Source organism: Notolepis coatsorum, assembly GCF_963971535.1.
Source record: "Notolepis coatsorum genome assembly, chromosome: 6".
Taxonomy (NCBI): domain Eukaryota; kingdom Metazoa; phylum Chordata; class Actinopteri; order Aulopiformes; family Paralepididae; genus Notolepis; species Notolepis coatsorum.
Window position 1 is genome coordinate 150,748,555 of NC_140170.1, and position 16,689 is coordinate 150,765,243.

The 16,689-nt window shown below is 43.8% G+C and overlaps 1 protein-coding gene across 1 annotated transcript in view; it reads right to left on the bottom strand.

Moving 5' to 3' along the window:
* Window positions 1-302: 302 nt before the first annotated feature.
* Window positions 303-16,689, bottom strand: part of mybl2b (v-myb avian myeloblastosis viral oncogene homolog-like 2b) — a 38,806-nt gene continuing 22,419 nt past the window's right edge. Inside the window, exons 10-15 of the mRNA XM_084316073.1 lie at window positions 11,974-12,116; window positions 11,354-11,447; window positions 11,144-11,254; window positions 3,532-3,633; window positions 3,252-3,374; window positions 303-1,889 (exon numbers count right to left, since the gene is read on the bottom strand). Of these exons, the coding sequence (XP_084172199.1) occupies window positions 1,761-1,889; window positions 3,252-3,374; window positions 3,532-3,633; window positions 11,144-11,254; window positions 11,354-11,447; window positions 11,974-12,116 (702 nt within the window). The 3' untranslated portion in view covers window positions 303-1,760. The remainder of the gene's footprint in view (window positions 1,890-3,251; window positions 3,375-3,531; window positions 3,634-11,143; window positions 11,255-11,353; window positions 11,448-11,973; window positions 12,117-16,689) is intronic.

Genomic DNA, 16,689 nt, shown 5'->3' on the forward strand with positions numbered 1-16,689 from the left:
CCTGTATATTAAAAAAAAAAAAAAAAAAAAAAAAAAAAAAATTGTTTACACTTGTCGTTCTATTGCTTGTTGGACATTCCAGACAGTCATCTATAGAATTGACATAACCTGTATGCACTAGTAACTCTACACTCATAGCCCATATACTCCCATGTGCCAGACAGCGTCCATTTAACCCTTTCACTACCACACTAGATGGTCTGTAGTGTGGTAAGTGAAAGGGTTAATCTTTTGTAGTGAAATGAGTCAGTTGGAAAATTTGAAGAATTCAGAAGACATTGATCAACAGCATTTATTTTCATTATTAAATGTACAGACATATCTTAATTACATAAATTAAAGGGCCCCTTTTCCTGTGTTGCATTCTTTTTACACAAGGGGTTGTTGTTCTAACACTGAGAACATGTGAAATATGTACATAGTGCAGTTACTGCAGTTCATCTTTGGCAAGAACGCTCCCTATTGAAACAAGCCATTCAGAAATGCAGCCACAATGAACGTAGACAATAACGACAGACCAAACACTAGGACTGTCGACTAATCGATCAGTTGTTTCAATCAACAAATCTGGTCAAATTTGCGTTTTGCACATGCAATAATGCAGAAGGACCCATTTGAATCTAGTGGTAAGCAGAGATGTGCTTATGATTTTAAAGAAAAGAATATAAAAATCGACTTGTTGACTAAGACCAAACTGACCGATTAAACAAATATGTGGGGCAGCCCTACCAATCACAATACGCTCATTGAATATGGGTGGAACAATATTTGTTTACGCATGTGAACAAAATAGCGGCTTGCTCGTAAACACTCTTTTCTACCTAAAGTTGAAACTAAAATATGTTCCAGACAACATTTTATGCGGGAAGTTGGGATATGTAAATTGATGGATCTCGAGTCATATTTGATTTTCAACGCCTAGGACTGTTGACGATTTCATTTGATCGTTCACACACAATTCTGGTGCATTGGGGAGTGGGAGCAACTCGTTCGCGCTTTAAAAAAAAAAACTAAATACGGACACAGAAACAGCCCGCCAAGAACAGGACCGAAACAGAGAGGTATTGAGGCAAATGCATAATCGGAGTGGTATTTTCAACAAAAAACAATGGTATGAATGATTGTAACCTGAGTGTTTAGACAATCAATTGGAGTGGAAAACATTATGCATTGTATCTTTCACCGCACCGATTGCAAATGTCTACCTGTAAGAGACTAAAAGTAAAGTCTACTGGCTTCATCTACCATATTGCATTCATCACGGATTAGATTTTAAGTGAAGAATAAAATCCTAGAATCAAACATGTTGTAAATTGTTCTGCAAGTCTAGCTAAAGACTATTCTAAAGCACTGTTTCATCATAAAATATCCCTGCTCATTTCTAGTGCACAGATAATGATGGAACTAGTTTTGAAGCTTGTACTACAACTATTTACAACACTTCCTATCAACACTTAAAAAAGGTGTTAAGCAGTATTATTTTTGTTAAAATAAGTGTTAAATAGCTCTACATTCCAACAGCCATCACTGATTGCGTTTGATTAATAACAAATTTTTTCTGTGGTGTGACAAACACAGAACACATTTATTTTCACTTTATCCCGACTTAAATCTGCAACGCCTAGTTTGACAGGAAGTTGGCCAAAATGCCGACACCACTTACAGCACATTTCAAATCTACATGAAAGAGAAAAGAAAACACAATGAAGTTGTGAATGTGTAACATGTGGGCATGTGTCTGCACACGGCAGCGGAGTGTCTCAGGACAATATGAGAGCCCGGTTGGGAGCATGGGATCTTAGTGAGCGTAGGTAGCGTCTTGCTTTCTCCGTCATGAAGAGTTGGTCTTCAGTTTGTCCACATACGACCATCTCCCATTCTTTAGACATCTGAGCAGAGAAAATATCTTGTTAGAACTATGCATATGGGTGTGTGTGTATACCTATATATATATATATATAGTACATATTTTCTTGATTTTTTTTATCTACTTTTTCTCCCATCCCAATTTCGTATTGTCCAATTCTACCCTCCCCTGTCTCGAACGCTGTTAGGCCATGCCTCCCACAGGCCGGCTGCAATGTGGACGAAGCCTTGCATCACGTGTCCCCTCCGGTACACGAGGAGGCAGCCGTCGCATCTTTTCACCTGCACAGCGCGATCTCTCAGCGGCAAGGGTCTGCGTGGGAGGCCTGTACGTTAATGCCAAGCAAGCAGTGCAAAAATGCTTCCGCATTCGTCACCGCACGCTAGTGCGGTAAAGCGCCCTTCTTTTCAGACAAATGCTACCGTGCGTGCACCGGCGGCGGCGTGCTCGCTCAGGTGCGTGCGTGCGCCGGCGTGCTCGCGCGAGGTGCCCGCGCATGCGACACGAGCGGAGCTCAATATATATCAGTCACCGCCCCTTATTCAGTATCTAGCAAATAGCTCAATTGGCTAGGACACATGGCTGTGGATCCTATGGCTTGTTTGCTGGCGAGTTCGAATCCCATCGAAAATATTTTTTAACGTGATTTTTTTTTAACGTGTATTCTTTCGCCGATTAAGGTTAGGCATTGTTTCGGAGTTGGTTAAGGTTAGAACGGTTAAGTTTAGGCGCTGTTAAGGAGCTGGTTAAGGTTAGAGTTTGTCAAAGAGAATGGCAATATAATTTCTAAGGTTAAGGTTAAGGTTAGGCATTGTTTCGGAGTTGGTTAAGGTTAGAACGGTTAAGTTTAGGCGTTGTTAAGGAGCTGGTTAAGGTTAGAGTTTGTCAAAGAGAATGGCAATAGACAGCCTATTTCCGCGCGACCTGGGCGCTGGGCGGCGGAAAATGAAAGGCGCATTACTGCATGCCACTACGGCAAATTTTTGCACTGCTTGCTTGGCATAAAGCTACACGCGCGTGGGAGGGTCACGCCGCCCCCGTTGCTTCCTGATTCTGCTGCGCAGGCGCACCAACCGACCTGTAGGAGTCGCTGTCCACAATGTCCGATCCCCACCCACCAGCTTCCCACCCCTAACACTGCCAATTGCGTTAGTATGAACGACCAGCCAAGCTGGTAGCAATGCCGAGAGCTGGGCTCGAACCCAGCATCTCCTGCATTAGTGGCGAGCTCCTTGCCCACTGCGCCACTTAGCCGCCCTTTCTTGTTGATCTTGATTAGAGGATCAAGAAGAGAGAGCAGGGTTTTAGAACAGTCAAAACAAGAGTCAGAATACACCATCAGTCAAAACAACAGTGAGGCATTTCTGTGCAGTTAGGTACATACTGGCGTCGGGGGCGCAGTGACGGTATAGATGGCGCTATCACTGGGTCCCATGAGGAAGGCTTGATCCAAGACGTTCTCCTGTCTCTTACAACAGAGCAAAGACGAGTCCAGAGACGTCTCAGCCTGTGATTACATTAGAAAAGAAACAGTAAGGCAAAGTACAGTGAACAGAGACAGAGAAACATGGGTTGAAGAGAACAGGGATGACAGGTCCGCAGGCCAGTCGAATCCGGGACAGTGCCTGGTATGAGCCTTGGTTTGGTCCAGACACCATCTTTACCTGTTCACACTTGATGGAACGCTGCCTTGCTGTGACTTTTTCACTGCAGTCTATGACATCTAGAGCCAAGGATTTACGGACTTTCTTCATAGGGGGTCGATGCTGGAAATGAAACATAGGAAAAACACCTTAGTTTGAGCAAAGGCTTCAAAGGAAATATTACAAGAGATAGTTGATGACCTTAAATGACTACAGACCGGTCGCCCTGACATCTGTGGTCATGAAGGTCTTTGAGCGCCTTGTCCTGGCCCACCTGAAGTCCACCACAGACACTCTTCTAGACCCCCTGCAGTTTGCATACAGAGCCAACCGTTCCACGGACGATGCTGTGAACTCTGCATTACGTCCTGGAACACCTGGACACTGCAGGGACCTACGCCAGGATTCTGTTGGTGGACTTCAGCTCGGCCTTCAACACCATCCTCCCGCACATCCTGGAGCATCAGATGTCCCTGCTGCAGGTGCCGGACTCTACCTGCAGGTGGATTACGGACTTCCTGACTAACAGGTCACAGCTGGTGATGTTGGTAATCAACATCTCCGATCCCAAGTCCATCAGTACTGGCTCCCCACAGGGCTGCGTTCTGTCCCCACTACTATTCTCCCTGTACACCAACAGCTGCGTCTCTCTGCACCCCTCGGTCAAACTCCTGAAGTTTGCGGACAATACCACCCTGGTGGGTGTCATATCCAGGGGGGATGAGTCTGCCTACAGGAGGGAGATCGAGAGAGGCAGAGCTGGTGCAGCTGCAACAACCTGGACCTCGACGCCCAGAAAACAGTGGAGATGGTGGTGGACTTCAGGCGGAAGGCAGTCCCCCCCCACCCCGATCATTCTGGGAGGCACCCCGGTGGCCTCTGTGGAGTCCTGCCGCTTCCTCGGCATGACACTCTCCCGGGACCTAAAATGGGAGCTGAACACCATCGCTCTCAACAAGGAGGAGCTGAGGAAGTTCAGGCTGCCGAGGACTATGATGGTCCAGTTTTACACCGCCATCATCCAGTCCATCCTCACCATCATCACCTGGTTCCCTGCAGCCACGGTCAGGGACAAGGCCAAGCTGCAGCGGGTGATACGCTCGGCGGAGAGGGTGACCGGCTGCCCCCTTCCCTCCCTCGAGTCCCTACATTCCACCAGGGCCTTGAGGAGGGCGAGGAAGATCATGGCTGACCCCCCCCCCCCCGGGTCACGGCCTCTTCATTATGCTCCCCCACGGCAGGCGGCTATGGCTGCCCAAGACATTAGTCCCGCCATAGACTCTGCAAGCTCAGTTTCTTCCCCTCAGCAGCTCGCCTGGTAAACGAGTCAGGTGTCCCCCTGCCCCCCCCCCTCTACGGCGAGCTGCTAGGGCTGGACCTCTGGACTTGAACTGTGCTGTACTGTATCCATGTCCCCAACCACTGCACTTTTACTGTCTTATTGTTGTCTCACTGTTCTGTCCGGTTTTGCACTTATTTATTTATTATTATGTTATTCCTATTTGTGAAAAAATCATGCACTGTAATGTCGAATCACGTTCCATTTGTATATACAATATGGTGAATAATGTAATCTGAATCTGATACTAGCCGGATAGCCTGGGTGCATAGTAATACACTCGCTTCCTCAAACAAGCAAGCATCGGAAATACCGTATTGGTCCGAAGACGACCTTGATTATAAGACTACCCCTCTTTTTCAAGACTCATTTGTGGAAAAATACTTTTTTGAAGACCAAATCTTGTTTTTATCAAGACTGTTTGCATGTTTACGGCAGTCTTTTTGGGCTCGCCATATTCTAACATTACACTTTGTTGATCACAATGATCTTGAAATTGGCATCGTAACTCCTCCTGTTTGTTAACTTGCGAGCCACTTTGTTTGAGCTGGTCGCTGTGTCCATCTCTCCAGTCGCCTGTCGCCGTGTATGCACACGCATGTGTGAGAGGGAGATATAGAGAAAGACGGTGGCTCGCTTGGAGAACAGATTTATTTTCCCTAGAAAAAGTCTTATAATAATCGGCACAATACAGTACAACGGCAATATTCTGTTGTAGAGGGTTAAAAGATTTGTTTGCATGTTGTGGTGTGGATTAAAACTTCTATAGGGGGGGGGGGGGGGGGGGGGGAATCCTCTGGCTCGTTTGTATTTCTTCAAACCAATCACAATCATCCTGGGCAGCGCTAAACCGAGGATGCTGCGATGGCGCCCTTGCAAAATAGAAAGGGGTGGGGAATTCTGACTGAAATAGTCAGCCAATGGCATGCCTATAGCCAGAGTCTATATCCTGTGAGTCAGACTAGTAACACACTGGAGCAGGGTTCCCACACAGTCTGTTCAAATTCCATGACATGCGGCACAATTTACACCACTAGCAATTACAAGTAGGGCTGGTCGATAAAACACTAACGATAATTATCGTGATATATTTTAATAATCTATATCAATCCATAAAAAAATATATATCAATGTGGACAGACTTGTCTTTCTTGCAACTTAAAGTAATGGCTTTGCTTGTCCAAATGACAATACTGACCAAATTGAGATTTATTTTTCTCTTGTCCATTTATTTTGTTTGCTTTCTAATTTAAAATACAGTTTGAAACAGTCTGTACACAGTAGGCTATGTGTGCTAGCAGAGCTAGTCTCCAGTCGCGAGTCACATGTGCGGTGGTTTGTCCACCAAAAAAGCACCAAAAGATAGAAAAGAAACTAGCAGAGCCAGAACTGTTCAACTCCCCTGGAGCCACAGCCAGCAGAGGAGCCGGTTTACTTTCGCTTTCAAACCAGCTGCAGCCTGAGAACTGGAGTGTGAGGGGCTGTAACAGTAAAGATGGCGGCAACGACAAAGAATTGCTGCTGCTGCAAAAAAAAACGTTTTTTTAAATACTTATAACAATATAGATAATTATCGATATTGAGTGATATAACATTATCATATCATTATCGTGATATCATTTTTGGCCATATCGCCCAGCCCTAATTACAAGTCAGCATCAGTGCTTCATTGTCTTTGTTGAATTGGCCCATCTCAAACGCCGCCCTCTTTTCTTGATCTTTCCAATCACAACTGGTGCTTCCCTCTGACAAACCAAGTTTGTGATTGGAGGATCAAGAAAAGAGGGCAGGGTTGGAGATACATCAATTGCTAAATTGACAGACGTGGTCCAATGAAGAGGTGAAAGCTCTAATCCAAATATGGTCAGACGATCACATAACACAGTCGCGTTAACTTTTGTTTTAGTGACAGAATGAGAGCAATGGGGTTCAATCGCACGGCTGATCAATGTTGCATTAACTAATGGACCCATCTCAAACCCTGCCCTCTTTTCTTGATTTCTTGGAGGATCAAGAAAAGAGGGCAGGGTTTGAGATAGGTCTATTCCCCGCGGCGCCAACATTTATATAAGTTATTGGATATTTTTATTAATTATTCATCCGGGTACCTCTGTGTTACCATAGGGAATGAGTCCGAGATCGCCAAAGTGCAATACCGGCCGCATCCAGCTAGACGGCGGTATCGAGCACCCTTTGAACCTTGTATCTTGGCCTGTGCAACGGTCAAATGTCACTGGGCTCACTTTTCTTTGTCGGGCGAAGGGATCGGTTACAACGATCGGATTGAGAAGCGTCAAATGCTCCCGATGCATGATGTGTGATGGATTATGTTGGCGACACGATCGACACCAATACTGGGACTCTCAATCAGATAATTGGAATATTCTTTTTGGGGTACATCCTAGTGAAGGTAAGGGCTATATGATATCAATCCTGCGTTGATCCAACCATGTCTTCACCTCGATCACAACGTATGTGTGTAACGTTACTCCACAACGTATGCCATTGGTGACGATCAAAGCATAAAAAAACTACCCCCCCCCCCCCCTTTCATGGATTCATGATGAAACATAATACCTACGATATATATATATTTGGGAATAGTAGCGTGTACAGGCAAGAAACGGCAACATTTATAGTGGAATTGACGTATAAGGCTATTACTCAGCCTTTCGGGAATTACCCCAGACCACGCTATAACTATATTTATATTCACCACGGTATAACACGGGACTTATGGATGAAAAATGTATTATTTTTCACATATTGAACGATAGATAGGTGACATAATAACTTTATTTGTATAGCACTTTTCATACAGAGGTTGCAGTTCAAAGTGCTTCACAACAGTAAAAAATACAGGCATAAGCGAGGATATTTTTTTTTTTTTTTAAATACAAAGAGACAGAGAGGTAGCAAGGTAGGGCAAATCACTAGGGATGCACCGAAAATTATGGGCCGAAAATGGTTAAAAAGGCTCTTTCGGCCGAAAGGGTTTTAGCACCGAAAATATGACAGAATGTCAAATAGCGTGTTGTTGTGATGACGTAATCAAAACGCGACTACAGAAATAGCATGCCTGTAACGTGATGTGTAACGTGAGCAGCTTGGCAGCTCTTCCTGCATTCTACAGCCTGTGATAACTAACTCCTCTTGGGAGTAGGGATGCCCCCCGAAACCCGGTTCTAAACTAAATTAGAAAAAACCGGAGTATTGATAAGCTCCGACGTTAACGGTACTGCTATCGGTAGTCTCTAGGAGCGGATTAGCTACGGAGCTAACAGTGTACCATCCATCTGCGACGCAACGGTGGCAGCAACAGTGGACACGGAGTAATGTTAACGTTATGTCGAGTTCATACTACACTACACCACGTATGAACTCGACATAACGTTAACATTACTCCGTTTCCATGAAGTGTTTAATTAGCAGCAATCTGTTGTTGAAAATTTAACATTAAACCGGAAATGGAAATGCGAGGACAGGAAGCCGTCATCAAATCGTTGGTCATATTGTAGTCTTTTAGTCTTATTAACTAAAAGATTTTAACAAAATAAAAAGCAGCAGCATTATTGCATAACTGAGTCGTTTGCTATGTATTTCTTTCTTTAGGGGAGTAGGACATTTGTTTCACAGTTTTAGCATGATGTTTTATAGATGGCTAGGTTAAACACAGGTTTTTGTTTTTAAGAGGGGGGGTTTGATTTGATTGAAGTTTATTTCAAATATGCAACACAACAAACAAACATCAAGTACATCAACACCTCTTGTGTGTGTGTGTGACTTTATGCAGATCTTTATGCAGTTTTAAAGCACCTTGGCTTTGTTCTGAATGCACTTTGTTGTAGTTATCCTACAGAGAAAAGAAAATGCACTTGACTTTAATGCACATTTTGTTGTATGCAAAGAGAAAATGTTTAAATTGTACAATCTTTCAGCAGTCAGTCTGGAATTAATGTATGCATTCAAAAGTGCTGAATAAATGTTTTATGGGCCCATAATAGTGATTATTAATATTATTTAAGTTTAAGTTTTGCCATAATCATGTATTTTGCCATAATCAGGTAGCTAAAAAAATTAATAAAATACATTATATATATTTATAATATTAATCATTTTCGGCCTTTGGCCAACTGTTTCCTATTTTCGGTATCGGTTTCGGCCAAGAATTTCCCATTCGGTACAAATAATAAAATAGAATAGATTAGATAGAGTAAAAAAGTGCGGTTTGATTCAGTTTAAAATAGGCCAAAAATAATAAAATAGAACGGACAGTAAAAAAGTGTGATAAGATTGTTGAACAAAAAATATATAACAACAGAGCAGTGTATTGCTCTTAGTACTTTGAGTTTCTTTACAAAGTTCTAACATACTACAGAGCATTGCTCTAACATACAACAGAGTAGTCCGTCGCTCTAACATACAACAGAGCAGTCCGTCGCTCTAACATGGTACTTACTTACTCTTACACGATAAACCACTGTGCCTCGGTTACCAATGGCTTATTACTCTTACACGACAAATCATACAACAGGGCAGTCCGTCGCTCTTAACACTTTGAGTTTCTTTACAAAGTACAGTTCTAAATGACCTTTTAGAACAACAGAGCAGTGCATCGCTCCAACAACAGAGCATCGCCTCTTAACACATTGGTCGCCAAAAACGCTTTACAGCGTTATTTCCCGCCATGCGTTGAACGCCAACATCGCTGTACAGCGTTTTTTAGATCAATATTTCATTTTTTCGCCATGGCATTCATAATTCATCCACCCAACCCCCGGTGCCCTAAATGGGACTGCAACGCCTCAATACTGCCGCCTGGTGGATGGTCGGGCGAGTTACACTCAAAAACCGTAAAGTGTCATCGGTGTGTCGAGGAAATTCCTCCGGCAGTCACATCTCGCTACGGGACTCCTGACAAACACTATAGTACATATGGATCGCTGCCATAGCACAATAATCAATATGATTACGGCGTTTATTGCGCCATACAAACCGGAAATGGATCTAGGTGATCGGCGTCGAATAATTGGGATCTTTCTCCGCCAGTCTCATCGGCGCACGGTAAGGGGGCAGTAACGTTATCTTCAACCCGATTGTGCATTTCCTTGTTTGCAAACAGTCTGATCAATATATCAACCCATAGTAAATAAAGCCATTACTGACGATCAAGGAATTATAAACGACCCGCCCCCCTTTCCTCCACGCATGATGAAGCATAATGTATACCGATCATATACATTTGAATTTTTTAATATAGCGTGTATGGGAAAGAAACGCCAATCGATAATCTATTATGCTTCAGGGCCTATAACTACTGTTTTTGGAATTACAGCAGAAAAGATTAAAAACACTTATATTCTCAAAGGTATTAACACAACAATGTATGAATGAAAAAATATAACGTTCCCACATCCTGAACGATAGGTAATCGATGTTGAATGGGCCATAGTAATGTCAATATAGCAATACAATTTAAAAAGTTATAGCCCTGCAAAGAAGGTAAACATCTTCATAGGCTTTCAACGGTGGCAGAGAGTGGTATAAGATGGGCACAACCCCCGGCGCCCAATCTGTTAACTTTGCAGAGCAGTGCTCTTAAATGACATAGGAGGTAGTGAGATATAATTTGCGTAGAACAGACATTTGATTGGAAGTGTATGAAAGTAGGTAGGGTAAGAATAGTGCAGGTAAGGTACAATTTGTCAGGATATCCCTGATGTTTCATTGAAATGCTTGAGCAAACTAGCGTTAGCTTAGCGTGAGCGGTAACCCTGGAAAACGCTCAAAGCGGACTCCACGACACCAGTTCCATTCGTGAGAAAAGGGGGTGGGTTATATTGACAAGGCTTGACGACAGAGGTTCAAATATAACTTCATTTATTGGTTATTTGTTTCTTTATATCAGCATCCAGTTTCCACCACCGTGTGTTAAAACTCTTCCTGTGTTGACGTTCGAGCGTGACATCATCGCCTACGGCAAGCTTACACACTCAAAGCGCAAACCGTAAACAAAACCCGGAGCGCACCAAGACTGCAGTGTGTACGCAAACTAGAGGGGAGAGAGGGAGTTCGTACCCAAGGACGGAGTGGAGCTGATTCGACCCCGAATGGCAGTGAGAAAGCCCCCTAAGTTAACCCCTAATTGCTCCCGATGAGCAGGTTGGCTCCTTGCGTCGGTGTGTGAATGTGTGAATCAAAATGGTAAAGGTCTTTGGATAAAAGCAGTTATATAAATGAACCATTTACCATTATTTTTTACCAAATAACGCAGAAGCTCCCTCACATACTCACCATCTGCTTGCGTCGTTGCTCAGGTGGCGTCTCACCCACCACTACCAGCTCAATCCCTGCCTCCTTCATCAAGACCTCTTTAAAGTCCTCCTCCAAGTTAGGCGTCTGAGGCTGAGACATGCAATGCCGTTTTAATTAGCAAAAAGTTCAGACAAGCCAAACGATGACCATTCGATACCTTTCACTAGCGGCAGCAGTGATGGGACTCACCAGAGGTTGCAAAGGACCGTATTTCTCCATGGCATTTTTGAAGGGCGTTGGAGTTCGTGGGCATAAGTCAGACTTATGGTTGGGTGTAATAAACCTACATGAAATCAGATTGTAAAAAAAGATAAAAAATACATAAATCATACAATATGAGAACCAGTGTTGGGCTTCTTACTTTAAATGATATTGAATCATTTCACTAATCTATGCCTTTTTTGGTGGATGTTCAGTTTGCCTTGAGCGGGGTTGCTACTATGCAAACTCACTGTGGTGGAACCGGAGGGGTTAATCGTGGTTGATACAAATGTATTGTTAAAACATGACTAATCAAATACGATTTAGGTTAGGAGTTCAGTAGAGGACTTGACTTTCTCTGGCCAGGAGAATGGGTCAAGCCCCCATCCTCATTCTGTGGGGTTGTACTTTGGAGGAAAGGGGGCAGGGGAGGGATGACCAGGTGAGGGGAGAGGAAAGGAGGGTACAGGGGGGAGGGGAGGTATGAATAAAACCCTTTGACAACAGCAACACCGGGTGCCGGCAGTGAATGGACATTGAATCAAATGGGTAAACCTTGTGAATGGAAATAGAATTGAACGTGGTTAACACAGGAGAACAGCGCTTACACAGAGTTTTCCTTCTGTGTGTGGGGCGTCTTGTCGCGCTGCAGTGGGGTGGTAACTGTGGCCTTCTGACTGCAGACCGGGGTGGATGTGAGGGACGGATTCTCCAGGTCATGAGTGTCCTGTTTGGTCCACATGTTGAGAAACTGAAACGGGACACGTTATTTAATGAACCTGCTTAATGCATAGTATGAACAAGATAAGGTATAGGTGCTAGGGTTACAGACTCAAAGAAAGCATTTAGATGATATTTAACCTGAATTCTATCGTTCTGTTGTGAGGGGGATCTGTGATAATAGCACAAGGGAATAAAATCTACTTTTTGGCTGGTAGGTACATTTAAATGCCAGCCAGATTTTTTACCGGCCAAAAATGATAAAATCGCATTTTAGTACATCTCCAATCCATGCGTTATTACTACTATATAGTACTCATGCAATTTTCAATAAATATCATAAACAACATAAGGAATATTAGCACCATTTTGAGTGGACTGAAGGAACAAGTCAATGGACTGAAGGAACAAGTCAATAGACTTGATACAGAAGAGACCTGCTGCAGACCGAGTGGTGGTAATGTAATGTAATGTAACAAAATGGTCACTGACCTATTTTGACTGACCATACACATTAAGCATCGGGTATATTGCTGTGCATCGTTACTGCTGCAGCCATGCTGTTTAAGATGTGTTGTAATAGACATCCCTAATTCAGAAAGTTGGCTCCTTGCTTTTTAGGAGTGGCCGAGTAGCCTCCGTGATTTACCTCCCAAAGAGAAAATCTACACACCATTGGTGCTTGGCGGGTGTACATTTAGTTCCAGAAAAAAAAAGTAAAAAAGAGGAATAAGTCCCAAAACTATACAAATATACACCACGGCACGGTGATGTAGTGGTTAACACTGTCGCCTCACAGCTAGGAGAGAGAGCGAGCCGTGCACTGACATTTTGCACCAGGTTGACAGTGATACAGCGAGTGCTCTCTTGACAGAGAGAGAGAGAGTCCCCTCTCTCTCAATGCAGTGCGCTCCGAGACTCACACCGTATGAGCCTCTCTCTCCCTCTCTCTCTTTTTTGAGGAAGTGCCGACTGACCCACAGGGAAAGCGCTTGCGCATTATTTCCATTCGCTCAGTTTTTTTTTTTTTTTTGTCTTTTTCCCCCTCCATTTTCCTCCGATTTTCTCCCATCCCAATGTTAGTCGTATGCCAATTCCCAGTCCCTTCCTGGTCGCTGCGCACTTACCCCCTACAGTCAGATCATCTGGGAGAGTGGAGGCTACCACGTGCTTCCTCCGACACACGTCCAGCCAATCACCGCTTCTTTTCACCTGGCAGCGCGGATTCTCATTGAGAGGGCGTAGCGTGTGGGAGGACCACACTATCCCCCTCACGTCCAATCCGCGCTTAGCAGGCGCCCCGACCGAACTGTAGGAGTCGCTGTTTACAACGACCCGGACCCACCCCGCCAGCTTCTCCCACCCTCTGATACAGCCAATTGTATCAGTGCAGACGGCCAGCCAAGCTGGTGACAACCCCGGAGCTGTGAGCTGGATTCGAACAGGCAAATCCAGCTCAGCTCCGGGGCTGGTGACGAACGCAATCTCTGCTCGGCCACCTAACCGCCCATTCGCTCCGTTTTGATCAAATAAGTTGATTGTGGGCGGGCGTTGGCAGATCAGCGCCTTCCTACAGTACGTAGGATAGCGAGTCAATTCTGAATGGCTTGGTTCAGTGGGGGAGGTTCTTGTCTGAGCTGAACTGAAGAAACGGGACTGGCTAGAGATTTCACATCCAGTCAGTGTTGGTACAGCCCCACATTGCTAGAAAACAATGCAAACCACTGGAAAAGGCCATTTATAAGATAGTAGACCTTTAATTTCTTTGATGGCTCAAATGTATGCTCTAGCCGATTTCGCGTTTGGAGCACAAAGTTCATCATAGATCTAGCCTCTTTATTTTGCTCTCAAAGTGCACCGGATAGATTGTCAGAGGTTCACCCACCACAGTCTGACAAAATCCTGTGGGAAACACCGATAGTCATTGAGCATCCTGATGGCCCGGGGATAGAAGCTCTTTGAGTCTTTCTGTACTGGCCATGAGACTCCGGTAGCGCTTGCCTGACCGCAGCAGTGCAAAAAGGCAGTTGTTTTGGTGACTAGAGTCTTTGACTATTCTCTTAGCCTTGGCCCTGCAACTCTTGGTGTAATAATCATTTCTTAAATTTATATAGCGCCTTTCAGGAAACCCAAGGCACTTAAATGTCCTGGAGAGTGGGAAGCCCACCTCCAATTGTGTGTTCGGCTGATCGGGCCACTCTCTGCAGTCTGCTGCGGTCGTGTCCTGTGCTACTCCCAAACCAGGAGGTGATGTTACCAGTCAGGATGCTCTCTATTGTGCACAAGTAGAAGTTCTTAAGGATCTTGTGACTCACTTTGAACTTTCTTCAAAGGAAGTAGAGGCGCTGCCGTGCCTTCTTCACTACACTGTCTATGTGTGTGGTCCATGTCAAGTCCTCGGATATGTGGACTCCGAGGTACTTAAAATTGTTCACTCTCTCGACCGGTGCTAAATCAAGAGAGATGGATGAGCCAGAAAACTAAATCAGTAGAGCTGAATCGTACTGAATTCCCATGAACTCTGATGAAGCTGAATATAGATTCTGTGATGATGTCATCCTGGCCAGCCCTCTGGCCACTATCAGATACTTTGGGGCGCCATGCCAGTATGTTGTCTTAGTGCACCCCAGACGTACTGAACCGTGGACAAAAGACAATGGAAAAGCATGCCATACCATGCCAGCATGGGTACAACCATAGTAGCTGCTCTGCTCTCCCGACGGATGACGTCAACCAGCGGTTTTGGGAAGGGTTTGACGAGACGGAGCTCTTGAGACGCTTGAGTTTTATGTCCGATTATCACACGTCCTCCTCATAACACAACGAATTCAGGTAAAAAATGTCCCTTTAAGTGATCAGTCCACAATTTGTCAACTCTGAATTTTTCTTTTTTGGGTAGTAATAATAATAATAACTATTTGTATAGCACTTTTCATACAGAAGTTGCAGTTCAAAGTGCTTCACAACAGTAAAAAATAGAGGCATAAGAGAGCATAAAAAAGATAGGATCTAGCATCCCAATAGGCCTTTCTGTTTACAGTTTCATTCAGTAATACAAATAATAAAAATATTTTAAATGATTCAGTTTAATTATTAAATTATAGAATTAAAATAGAACGGACATACAACAGGGTATTTAACATACAACAGAGCAGTGCATCAGTAAGAAGTAATTACAACAGAGCAGTGCTCTCAGCGACTCCTACAGGTCGGTTGGGGACGCCTGCACAGCAGAGACAGGAAATGGCAGGGGTAGTGTGAGCCTCCCACACGTTACACCTCGCCAATGAGAGTCCGCGCTGGCAGGTGAAAAGAAGTGACGGGCTGCCTCCTCTTGTACCGGAGGAGACACGTGATGCAAGGCTTCTATCCTCCCTACAACCGGCCAGTGGGGGGCATATGCGAGCAACGTTCAAGACAGGGGAGGAAAGAATTGGCACATTGGAATTGGGATGGGAGACAAATGGAAAAAGAGAAAAAAAACAGAGCTGTGCTCTTAAAATTACAGAGCATAGGAGGTAGTGAGATACAATTTGCATAGAACAGACACATGAATTTGATAGGAAGTGTATAAAAGTAGGTAGGGTAGAATAGTGCAGGTAAAGTACAATTTGTGTCAGGATATCCCTGAGGTTTCATTTAAAATAGGTTTTAAGCTGTCTTTTGAAGATGTCTAGTAAGTTGGCTTCCCTTATGTTTTGGGGTAGTTTGTTCCATAGTTTTGGGGCATAGTTGATAAAGGCTGCACTACAGATCCTCTTTTGACTTGTTTCTGGGAGCCTCTAGTAGTCCGGCAGCTGATGATCGCAGTGTTCTTGCTGGCCTGTAATTTATTGTGTTGGCGATGTCGCTAGGTCCCTGTCCATTTAGAGCTTTGTATTAGGGATGGGATCGAATATTCAAAAATTCGAATATTCAATCCCATATCTACATTCAATTTTCACGTCAAGATTTTTTTTTTTTTTTAAAGCAAACCATTCTTATTTCATTCCTTTTTATATTTAGAGACAGCCTAATTGATCTAAAAGATACACATGCTAATATATATATATATTTGTTTGTGGTTGGGGGGTCGAATATTCGATCTCAAGAACCAGCGATTTTTGAATAGCTAGAAAGTCCCATCCCTACTTTGTATGTAAGGAGAAGGACCTTGAAGTCATTCTAAATGTTACAGGAAGCCAGTGTAGAGCAGCTAAGACTGGACTAATGTGCTCTCTCCTTTTGGTTCTAGTAAGCAGTTGAGTTTTGGATTAGCTGAAGCCTCTGTGGTTTTCTTAGAGAGACCTGTAAAAAGTGCATTACAGTAGTCTAACCGGCTAGATATTAGGGATGGGCGTGGGTAATCGATTAAAAATCTATCTTAATTTATTAATAATTTTTATGATTATTATTTTAATTTTTTTATAAATTGAGTTTTTATCCCCCTTTTCGAGTAATACACGATCACTCGAGTATAGCATGCGATCAATCGATCTGGATTCTTCTTAAAAATGCCCATCCCTACTAGATATGAATGCATGAATTAGTTTCTCAGCATCAAGGTTAATTCATTTTCTTATGTTAACTCATTCAGCACCAGCCATCATCTCCATCCTTGTAGT